An 11,876-nucleotide genomic window follows, 5' to 3' on the forward strand; every position below is an offset into this window, starting at 1 on the left:
TCAGAGCTGCTGAACAGGTCTCTCTGCATATCACTCCAGCACCCTGCCCTTTGCTTTGTTCCTAAAAAAAAACCCACGTATATACTTTAAATACAGTTTTTTAACAGCTTTGAACTTAATTTGGTAACACACAATTAATACAAATTCTTATAATCCCTTGTGATTTTAAGTCAAACACATTTTAAATCGAATAAAACATTCTGCAGTAGCTGTTTCATCTGAATACTTGTAATACAAAGGTACTTGGCCTTAAGCGGAATCCACTCCTGAATACATTTAGGGAGATGCCATTTTGCAGCCATTAACTAGTTATGTGAAGACCAATGAGCGTCACGGATAAGATGACAACTCCCATTAAGTATGTGCCTCTGAGCAGATGAGATGCACATGCAACAAGGCGCACGAGCACAGCGCATCAGGAGCGCTGCAGAACTGCGTGGGACAACCTGGAATATCCTTGATATATTTTATTTATTTTTATTTATTTATTTTTTTAATTCTGTCGCACTTGGAGAGAACAGAAAACCTGGATCCACTCGGCGCCGGGTAAGTGACTGACAACAGTTTGGTCTCATGTCGGTAACCCGCATGTGGAGACATGTTGGAGGCTCAGCTCGCCCGCGGTGCTCGTGGCGCTGTGTGTAAAAGTATTTATGCCAGCTGATAGTCAGCGTTTATCATGTGGGCTCCGCGTGGTAACCCTTCTCATAGATGGATGTGATGTCTCCAATCAACCGGCACAATCTGACAGCACACTCAATACGTTTGTTTGTTTATTATAGTGGAGGGTTTCCTTAAAATGTGTCCAAAAGCTTTTACCTTTGTGACATACTTCCACGTTTATGACATGAATCCATTCTTCAAGATATTGTTTTACATAATACAACACGTGTCATAAGTGCATTCGAGTTTCTGTTCTTTGGCTTGGCTTCACTTCTTCCTCCATTTAACCCTCCTCGTCAAACCAGTTCTGTTGCAGTGATTATGACTTCCCTGTGGTGCTGCATATCCTCTCATGACATTTACCGCAGAGGTTCAGATCATGCTTTAGTTCTACTCTCAAAAACCCGTAGGTCATCATCTTTCTCCTTATGAAGCTGTAGAGATGTGTTAACTCAATCTGCAGCAGACATGAAGAAGTTTCACAGAAGCACATGTTGTTGTTTTTTGTTTGAGCAGCGCACCAGAGCAGATGGAGCAGGTATCCAGCTTGTCAGGATTGGGCAGTGATGATGTCACAGTCGAGTCGACATCCTTAGTGGAAGACAACTTTAGCTCCGATGAAGGAGAGGTAAACGCTCAACACTGACCCAGTTAACACAAAGATGCTGCTTCTTGTAAATGACCATTGGCTCCTTCATATAAGTCATATATTTTATACTCTACTGTAAATGTAATGTTTCTATTTCTGCACTGTGTTGATTGTTGTTTGTCTAATGCATGCACCACCTGCCAAGACTAATTCCTGTCACATAAATGGTTCTGATTCTGGTCTTAGGTCATGCAGTTCTAGTATATTTTATAAGAAACAGCGTGGAAACATTCATTATCCAACTGCTCTCGTGGGTGGGTTAGATTCATTACACCAGGTTTCACCTCACACAAGTGGGATTGCTGTGGTCTCTTACGCAAAACCCAAAAGACTCACAATGCTGTTGATCATCTGCTTAAACTCACATGAGACGCCCTGTCTGTCTTCCTCTTTTAACCTCTGGTCGCTGATCATTTGTTCTTGTTTTTTTTGTGCGCAAAGAAAGAGAACAATTGTGCTCGGTTCCATTAATGTCTCCGTACCAGTAATGCTCACACCTCCTCCTCCAGAGCTCCGATCCTCAGGGACAGTGTCTCGCAGCACCTCAAACGCCTCTGCCGACCTACAAGCAGAGGTTGGATGAATTTAAGAAGTTGTTCAAAGAGGTGCCGGAGACAGAGATACTCATAGTGGGTGAGTTAGATAAAGACTGCTTCTCATAATAATAGTGTTGGTCCATGATACAGACATGTATCCTATCATTTATATGGATGATATACTTCACTGCGTTCAATTATTTAAATTTTCCATGTTTCTTGTATTTGCACAACAATGTTAAGGTCATGAAAATACAAAATAGTCCTTGTTTTATAATTTCATTTTAAGGTTTTTTTGGTTATGTTAAAATGTTGTAATATAATAGACATGTGACACAAGAGCTGGAAACCACGAGGCTATGGTGACTAGACCTAGAACCTAAAATGAATGCAAACTAAAATATTAATGGTTGCATAGCTTATTTATCTAAAGTGAAGTGTAAGAAGGTAAATAAAACTGCGGCTTCCACACCATCTTACTGCAGTGGTCTGTTTTATACATCTAGTGTGTCACAGTGTGTCACCTCAGGTACATAAAGTCGTATGGAGGATTTCAGCAGCCTTTATATTTTCCTTAGACTACCCGTGTGCCCTCCAGCGGGACATCCTCCTTCAGGGACGCCTCTACCTCGCAGAGAACTGGATTTGTTTCTACAGCAATGTGTTTCGGGGTACAAAGGTAATTGGAGAGTGGAGGAGGACAGAGGAGAAGCTGTACAGGCTAGAAACCTATTGTGTTTACATTAATGCAGCCGCAAATGTATGGAAAAAGAAACAGAATATGTGCAAGATTATGTTGTCATATAAATATCCAATGCTCATGAAACATTGCTGCTGTGAGTCGTAAATTCAAGCCTCTCCTTGGGAGTTGCTGAAAGTCATTATAAGATGTCCTCACAATAATATGCCTGAGTGAAGGAGGAACCTTTTTTTTTGATTAGCGTGTGTGCGCTAACTACTCATCTTTTGTTCTAGATTGTACTGACTCTTAAAGACATCATGACTATGACCAGAGAGAAAACGGCCCGTCTGATTCCCAATGCCATTCAGATCTGCACAAGCACAGAGAAGGTGTGTTTTAGAAGAGAGGAGAGTTTATTTCACATTTGATGAAAACCATAATCAATAACTTTATATCTCTTTTACATCTTTACCTGCAGTTCTTCTTCACATCCTTCTCGGCAAGAGAGAAAAGTTACCAGGGTGTTTTCCGCATGTGGCAAAACACTCTGCTAGACAAGGTACGGTCTTCCCTAACTTACCTGCTACATTATGCAGTCTCCTAACTGCAGACACTCATCAGTGCAATGCTCATTCTCCATGTGGGAGTGCCCACTGTTCAAGCAGGCGCAACAATAGTCCCTAATTCATACCTCAGTCACATGTGTAACAAACGCGTCAACACAGACGTTGCTGTTGTACTAACTTGACCTGACCGCTGCGACTGAACGCCTCTTCGATCACCAGCAATTCTGTGACTTCACTCACTTATCTAATCGGTCCGGAGTGCGTCTCATTCTGCCCCGTCTTCCTTTGAGGTTATCACTGCTGCTCTGCTATTGCATGTAGGGTAAAGATCTGCACACAGCAGCACAGCACGGTTCACACAGGAGTCCAACAGACACCGACTTTTTTTGTCATTGATCCACATACTGAGGTGCTGTGTTTGGAAGCGTTTACCTTCATGTACGTGAGGAATATCGTTAAAAGTAAACCCAGTTCTGCTCAGTCAACTTTATTTAGAGAAGAAATGTAATACACTAAAAAAAAACTTAAAAAACTGCAGGCACGGACACTGTAAACTGTTTAAAATGTGTTATTGTTTGAATTTGAACTGAAATGCGTTTGAGGCCTCTGTTGAAGTGTTATTGCTAAAAACGTTTGATAATTTAAATATCATATTTAGCACAACAGCTGCATTACAGTCTGGAAATGGCACACCCTGCCACTAATAATAAAAGCTAATGATTTAGAGAGAAAATTATACTAATGCGTGGCAATTGTCATGGCAGCCAAACACAACAGGGTTTGATTTCATGGAAATCTGAAAGATTAAAACTTAAAAAATAGTTAAGTGTCATTTGATGTGTAGGAGCTAAAAGCAAGCGAGTACCTCCGATATGTCACCACCAGTTCAGCCCTCTTTACTTAGGGAATTAGAAGATATTAAATCACAAGAGGACTATCCTGGAAAAACAAACTGAAAAATGTAAATCATAAATAATATAAGTTAGGCACGCATTATCATATCTTGTTTTTCAAGAGAAGAAACTCCGCAGCAAATACTATTTCTATAGACGGGCACCATGGCAGCCTCCCCAAGGGGGTGCGAGTCTGCGGAGATTTGGAGAACAAACACCTGCATGAAAACATCCCCGTGATGAGTTCATTGACCTCTCAGGTGTGGCCACGGGCTGATTTACACGCTGCCTCTCGCCGCACACAGCGCTTGACGCTCCGCTCGCGTCGGAACTGAAGCTATTCGCGGGATCGCTTTAAAACAAAAGGAGTTGGTCCGGACCGTCGGTAAGCCGGACTTCCGACCGGTAGAACAAGCTTTTATTTAAATTTTTTATTTTTTTGTATTTTTTATCGCTGCGTAAATCTGGGCGGCGCGTTTTTACGCCTGTGGACTCGCTCAAACTCGGGACTTCCTGAATGTGCGTCCAGGTTATAGATCACTGGCTGACAGACAGTTGAATCTTGCAGCTGCGGGGAACATGTCATCGGACACGTAAGTGAAGTCCGCGTTTATGGATCTCAAACGTTATCTCTGTTTAGTTGCGCTGGAGCTCCGTATGTGGTTCCATATGGTAAAAACAAACGAACAACGTGTCCAGTTAAAGGACTGTTTTTATCATTTTTGACGCACCGCCAAACAGCTCTCCTTGTTTTTGTGACTATTGGTTGTCAACACGAACATGTAGGATTAATATCCCAGCGGCTTAAAGAGACACTACGTTGTGTAGACTCGTTTGCTTGTGACCCATGGAGATAAGGTTGTAAATGATACTGTGTGGACGCGACATGTTTCCTGGTTACCTTTATCAAACTCTGAGTCGACTTTCAGCTGAGTTCTCTGTGCATACTATGGATTCCATGTCAAAACACAGTCCTTATTGTGCAAGAGGAAGCGGTGTCTACAGGGGCTGGTTTCCAAACAAGATTTTTCGGTTTTTGTTTCCATGTCTTTGTGACCTCCCTTTCTCCTCCTGACCTTTTAGCCTCTGACCAGCTTGGAGTTGTGGCAGATGGTCAGACAGCATTATGGGTATGACTTGGGCCTGAGCCAGGAGGAGATGGATAGTTTACAGATATCAGCAGAATCAAACATGCAGACCAGGTAACACACTCCCACCTGCACGACCATCATATATTTGTTCTTTGTATTTATTCATTTTGCACAATTCAAATGATACAATTTTAAAAAAATAAACAAACATAACAGAGATATATGAAATAACAGTGCAGGAAGAAGCAAAACGTTTCTTGGCTTGATTGAAGCCTGCACCTATGTCATGTCATGTCATGTCATGTCATGTCATATTTAACATTTTACAACCATAAAATGAAATATGCATGAGACGGACAACAAAAGAAAAGCACATAATGTAATTGTGTAGAGTGTGACTGTGCATGTGAAAGTAAGCATGGCTTGTGTTTGTTCAGGGATATTGGTTGCAGCGGTATTTCCTAAGCGATGCTAATGCTAAAAGTCCCCATGAGTGAAACCACTATACACGTAGATATAACAGCTAAAACAAGAAAGACACGAAGACTCTTCCAAAATCTTGTACATGAAAATGCAAGTTAAAAAAATATGAACGTCATAAACAGTAAGAATCTTCAGTTTGTGAAATAATGGAGCAGCTGTGACTGTGATCGTGTTGCAATCCTCTCAAAACGTTTCTGAAGGACCAACATTTTTTTGCAGAAAAGTAGATTACGTACTTGCCTGAACTATATTACAATATGAAAGATAAGGATACATTAAACTGTTATAAAGAATAAGGAGACAATTTGCAGTGAAAATGTCCAACCCTCCTTCTGATTCCATCCACACATAATCCAAATGTGCTGTGATTTGACGCCACCTGTCCGTTTGTCTGCAGCCTGACAGTGAGACCTGGTGGCGATGATGGTTTCGGGAGGCTTGAGCGCCCTCCTTCCCTGCGCCTCCCTGGGATGGAGTATGGGCCTTTAGAGACCTCCACTCCTCAGGGGGAGGACTTGCCTTCCCCTCTCAGCTCGCAGAATTCTCCCAACGTGGTATACATTTTTTATTTTACGACTACCGCGTTGTCTGCGCATGCCTGTGCAAATCTTTTTCCCGCCTCATTGGTTTGCGTCGCCTCTCTCGCAGGATGACGCGCGCGGCTCCCCGTCTCAGCGGCGCAGTCCCGCTCCCTCGCTGGACCGCCTCGCCCCGGAACGTGTTTCGAAACACTCGTCGCACTCGCTTGACCTCAACGCCAATGAGAACGACGGGTCCGAGCAGAGCGGTTCAGAAAGCCTCGAGGACGGTGAGGATGCTTGAGCTCATGTGTTGTACTTTTTGTGGTTTCATGTTTTCCTCTGTCTCTAAATATGTTCGCCTCATCAGTGGAGGAGCGGGTGGGTTTGAACCAGGTGCAGGGTCGACTCTATCTGAACAAGGTGTTCCACATCAGCGCCACCAAGATGTTTGAGCTGCTCTTTACCGACTCCAGCTTCACCCGCAGGTTCATGAACATCAGGAAGACAACCAGTGAGTGTTAATCTGTTTTAATCTGAATTTAAAGCCATAATCAGGGAGGGTGGGTCTTTTTCCACTGTTGCATTGCTTATCTGTTGGTACACTGTTTATCTGTTGGATCCCTGCACAATAAATTAATACATTTCTGAAACCAGTTCTGGCTTATCTAAGCCAGTGTCATATTCTAAATGTCCTTTTGTGTTATCAGACTCCAGCTTTACTGCTTGGCAAAAAGACGAGTCAGGAAACATGAAGAGGAGCCTGAACTACACAGTGACCATCAGCAACCCTCTGATTGGCAAGTTCTCCACGGCGACAGAGAACCAGGTGTGTTTACATTTGTGTGAATGGTCTGTGCGCACCTGAATGGATGATTACTGATGTGTTTGTACTCCAATTATCTCCCAGATATGGTACAAAGAATCCAGGGAGGGTCACAATTACCTGGTGGACTCCGAGGTGTACACTCATGACGTTCCCTATCACGATTACTTCTACATTCAAAATCGGTACTACATCATAAGTAACTCAAAGCGGAAGTGCCGACTAAAGTAAGATATCACGAGTATCTCATGACTTTGGACTGTTCTTTTAAAGCGACTACCATTAAGACTGTCTGTTGTGCTGCCAGGGTTTATACCGATGTGAAATACAAGAAGCAGCCATGGGGCCTGATCAAGTCTTTTATCACCAAAAACTCCTGGAGTGGCATAGAAGAAAATTTCCGACAGCTGGGTAAGTAGAAAGCCGGGTCCGGCCAGTATGCAAAAGAGTGAGCTTCCCTGTGTATGTTCCTTAGCTTGTGCTTTATTTGATCTCTTATCTGTTATGAATGTTTCCTCCAATGCTCGTCCGGCTCAGCAGCAGTGACTTATTTAACGGCTGCATTTGCAAAGAATAAGTAAAGGAAATGGTCATCAATTGTTGTTTTTTTTTTTCTGAAATGCATTACCCATCTGAGCTGTAACCCTGCTCCATATTTGACACTGTACAGCGACAGAACTGCTGGAGGAGGAAGCAGAGTTGAATCAAGGGGGTGGAGACTCTGGGAAGACGGGTGGGCTTCGGCGGAGAAGGCGGACTTACAGCCGGACGCTGCCAGAGCACATGAAGCCCAACAAGCAGTACGGACAAGACCCCGAACAGCACAGAGATGGCAACATGGGTAAATCACACGCATACTGTATATAATGCCTTTTTAAAGGTATACGGTTGTTGAGAAGATTGAGACCACTCCCACTAACGCTAATTATATATTTTTTGTAGAAAGACAAGTTATGGCTGTCCCTGTGTCCCGCCAGTAAAAAGCTAATAGCAAAATAAGGCCATAAAATGACGTTGTTTTTAATCTTTTGGCTTTTGAACAAACTGCTTCAAGTCTTTATGATAAGCTAATCAACTCTTGGCTCCAGCTTTATTCTTAATGAAAAGATAAGAGTGTATCGATCACTTCATCTAAGTTTTGTATGCACAATTTTAGCAAATGTTTAACTATACCTACAAGACTGCTTGGTTGAGATTTTAAACCATTTACTTAATTGTTCAAACAATCTTTTAGTAGGTAGTGATGCCGAAAGTGTTTGAATGCACGTTTTAAATTGTCTTAATCTGACTAAATAAAAATAGGGACCTGTGAGGCCTTCAGCACTTTTAAAAAGTACCAAGACGTTCAAATGTTGACTGCTGTGCATCAAAGAGTTTTTTGCTGCGATAGTAGCAGCTGTGACAAAACTTTGCAAGAAAATATCTAATGTTATAGACGAGTCACTTTCCTATTGGTGTGCACCCTTGACACACCCACAAAACAGCAGTAGGCTTATGCAAAATGCTGCATGCCACAGGGAGGATATCTAATATCTTCTCACCATAAAATAGTTGCAAACCAGTGCCAAACCTTCTCATATTGTCTGCAACTAAGGTTTTGTTTTCAAACAGTCAGCATGTCTTTTTTTTATTTCATTTTTTTTTAAATCAATACTTTATTTATTTGTCCGATTTTTGTATTTCAGGTCCCATAGAAATGAACAACCTGCAGAAATGGAACATTACGACCTTAGTGGCTGGCATGAGTGTCATGTAAGTTAACAATCTTAAAACGCTCAAGTGAAACAATTTGTTTGTGTATGGGGATTGCAAATTGTGCTCCTCTTCCTGTGAAAAAAGTTTGTCTCTTCTTCCAAAGAGACTAACTGTCCTGATTTGTAAAGTTTAAATTTCTGGTGTTGGCGAGCTTTCTTTCTCTTTCAGTTTGTTGATTCTGATGGCGATGAATCTGGGTCTGTTCTTTAAGTTGTGGGCGATGGAGGACGTTGCCCACCGCATGTTCCTGACAACAAAGCATCGGCTGAGGGACAGGAGTGAGGCCAGGTCAGATAACTTTCTGTTCCTTTTGCAAAATGACAGCATCAAGGGGGTCAATGCAAAGAAATATGCAGACTGTAACTACTGTACATCAGTAGTTGGCATGATCACTCAGAAAGCAGAAGTCTTAGTGTGGGTGGAGAGGGGGAAGGTCACAAGAAGTTTAGTCTGTGGCGTTTGAGCAGCCCACATACAAGAGAGCGGCTCTAATGACTCAGCGTTGAAACTGGCTGTTTATCAGCCTCAGAAACTGGTTATGTAAATGACATTGTCTCGCCTCTGTGCTCCTCCACTCCGTTTTTATCTCCTGCTGCCTTTTTCATGGAGCAAATGTAAATATCATGTTTTGCACATCTGAATAATCACTTTTTCTTTCTGTTTTGCAGCTTAGCCCCCGAATATGGGCCCAGACGGGGACCAGAGTATCGGACCAGAGACGATGCACAGCTGCTAAAAAATGTACTGCAGGACTCCATCAACCTTTTAGAACAGGTGAGACATGCTGGGAATTTACTGCAGAAGTCGCTCCGACGTGAACACGTGCTCTGTCTTTTGACTTTAATTTATCTTGTCGTGACAAAGCTGAGACACAAAACTGTCGTTTTCTATTTTACAACCAGCAAGAGTCCATCTCATAAATTCATAGCTGTCCTGTCACACTTTTTTTTTTTTTTTTTCTTTTTCTTTTTTAACCTAAAGCAGGGGTCATAGCTGCTGAGTCAGTTGTTGTTTTTCTCCTCACAGCTCCGCAGCTCTCTGGTGGTGCTGCAGCAAACCTTTGCTTTGGCCAATCGCACAGCAGCTCCACACTGATGCTGCACACATGGCGACTGCAGAATACCTGGAGGAAAAAACTAAGGACTTCAGTGGTGAACCGTCTCTGAGGAAATCTCTGGTATCCAGTGACGTTGCCATGTAGACGTCCCCAAACCACTGACGTGTCATTTGTTGCCAGGGGTTACGGGTCCCATGGCCTGTGGCGGTGCATTAGGCGCCAGGATGTTTATCTTAAAGCTGCTGCAAGGACAAAGTGGCATCAGAGTCGGAGCAGTAGGTTTAGGTGTCTTCTGGGTTTGTCTGCTCCCTCGGCTGCTGTCTTTTTTTTTTTTTCCTTCTGTCTTAAATAGTGGCATTGAATTTCAAGGCCTCACTCACTACTATGACTGTCGTGCCACGACAAATGAACTTTTGGAAATGCTTTTATTTTCGTTTTTATTCCAGGGATGTGAATCAATATTATTTAAAACAACTATTTTCTCAATGTACTTTTTTTTTGCACATATTTTAATTTTTGCACAAGAACCTCGTAGCCGTGTTTTTAATAATACTGTGTATGAGCCAAATCTAGTGAACAGAAGGTACCGCTGAGACTGTGCCTTTTTATTCTTTTTCAAACCACATATGCATATTTAATAATTGTCCTCATTCACTTGGTCATGTGTAATCCATTTTCATGTATTTTCCTTTCTCCTTTTCTTGTTCTACACTGTGAACCAAGTATATAATATATTGGTTTATTGTTGTATTCTAGGTGTAGGGTTAGTGAGACTATCTCAGGTTATCTCAGCACTTTGCTTTTCACAGTAAAGACAAGTTTGATTTGTTGTTTCCACATTGACATGAACACTATTGTCTTTTTTTAATTTGTATTGTTGGTGACTAGCCCCTACAACTGCCTTGTTTGATGTTTACAATGTTGCTATCACCGTAGTCTCTGCATAATTTTGTTCATCTGTTCTTACTTAAATCAAACTCTGCAAGCGACCACTTGTTTAAAATTGGTGGTTTTGTACATTTTTAGCCATTTTGTTATTAATAAACCAGATTTATTGCCAGAACATTAGCAGTGCTGCCGACATTTTGAAGGTATAACATATTCAAGCTGCAAATTATTATTTTATTGATGATTCTTATTGTCTATAAAAAATATCTCATTATTTTAACCTATGAAATAGTGGTAATAAAAGGTCATCAGAGAAGCTGACATTTTTGTTTTGTTCAACCTACCAGCAAATATTCAGTTTTCTATCTTAAGAGACACAAAAACAGGTAATTTAAACATTTTAGAAGCTGTTAATATTAATTATTTCATTTCAGAGTTATTGAAATGATGATCAGATTACAGACCACAGAGAGGCGCTGCAGACTTAAAAACAAGTGCTCGATTGTATATTGGCTATTAAATAGTTGTGTTTTCTTTGCTTTGTGAGTTATCTGTTTATTATTCTTGAAGATCTGTCTTGGAACAAAGGGAAATTACCATGTATTGATCTTCTTCAAGAGTTTATTCTATAAAGCCAAGATTTCTGATTGTTTTTGTTTTGTTGTATGATGCTGGGGACTGCACACTGTCTGCTACTGCTGGAAACAGAAGCGGAAAACTAAATGGGAGTAAAGCCAAATGTGTCTTTGTCAAAGGTGAAATACAAGACTATTGAGACATTCTTTAATTATTGAACACAAGGATGTCCTTGTTTGCTCTGAGAGGAACTAACACATGGCCTCTGGAGGCTGTCTATTGGATATCTGATAGTGGCAATTAGTTTATATTGAACATCCATTGTTGTATACATGTACAGACTTTAATAAATGTTTATACCATACTTCCGAGTGAAATATTGGATTATTTGCTCATTAACTTATATGTTTTTCTTATTCATAAACACAACAACTTTTAAATTATAATGCATTTGTTTGCTGCATAAATCTTGGTTTAATTGAGCGATTTGAGTCTATAATTCAGTTGCAAAACTTACAGTGCAGTAAGAATATACTGCAGCCTGACTTCAATTTGTTAAGTTTCAAAAACATATAGAGGCTAATCTTAATGTACACTTTTTTTGGGTAAGAAAATAATAGGACCCACCTATAGTCCGAATTAACTTAACATCGAGCCACTCGGACTCTGAAGTGCTCGACTGTAAAGCAGCAG

At 41.2% G+C, this 11,876-nt stretch overlaps 1 protein-coding gene across 1 annotated transcript; it reads left to right on the forward strand.

Moving 5' to 3' along the window:
- The first annotated feature begins 1,192 nt into the window (after positions 1-1,192).
- Positions 1,193-11,497, forward strand: gramd1c (GRAM domain containing 1c). The gene is made up of 17 exons (XM_068581896.1): positions 1,193-1,291; positions 1,822-1,945; positions 2,427-2,527; positions 2,824-2,919; positions 3,009-3,089; positions 5,073-5,191; positions 5,961-6,114; positions 6,212-6,371; positions 6,452-6,595; positions 6,792-6,910; positions 6,992-7,134; positions 7,215-7,318; positions 7,578-7,748; positions 8,593-8,659; positions 8,831-8,950; positions 9,331-9,436; positions 9,689-11,497. The coding sequence occupies exons 1-17, from the start codon at positions 1,193-1,195 to the stop codon at positions 9,755-9,757; spliced, it is 1,977 nt and encodes a 658-aa protein (XP_068437997.1). The 3' UTR covers positions 9,758-11,497.
- The last annotated feature ends 379 nt before the right edge of the window (positions 11,498-11,876 follow it).

Source organism: Clinocottus analis, unplaced genomic scaffold, assembly GCF_023055335.1.
Source record: "Clinocottus analis isolate CAN_PGR_092001 unplaced genomic scaffold, fCliAna1.0.p SCAF_18, whole genome shotgun sequence".
In the NCBI taxonomy this organism is placed as follows: Eukaryota; Metazoa; Chordata; class Actinopteri; order Perciformes; family Cottidae; genus Clinocottus; species Clinocottus analis.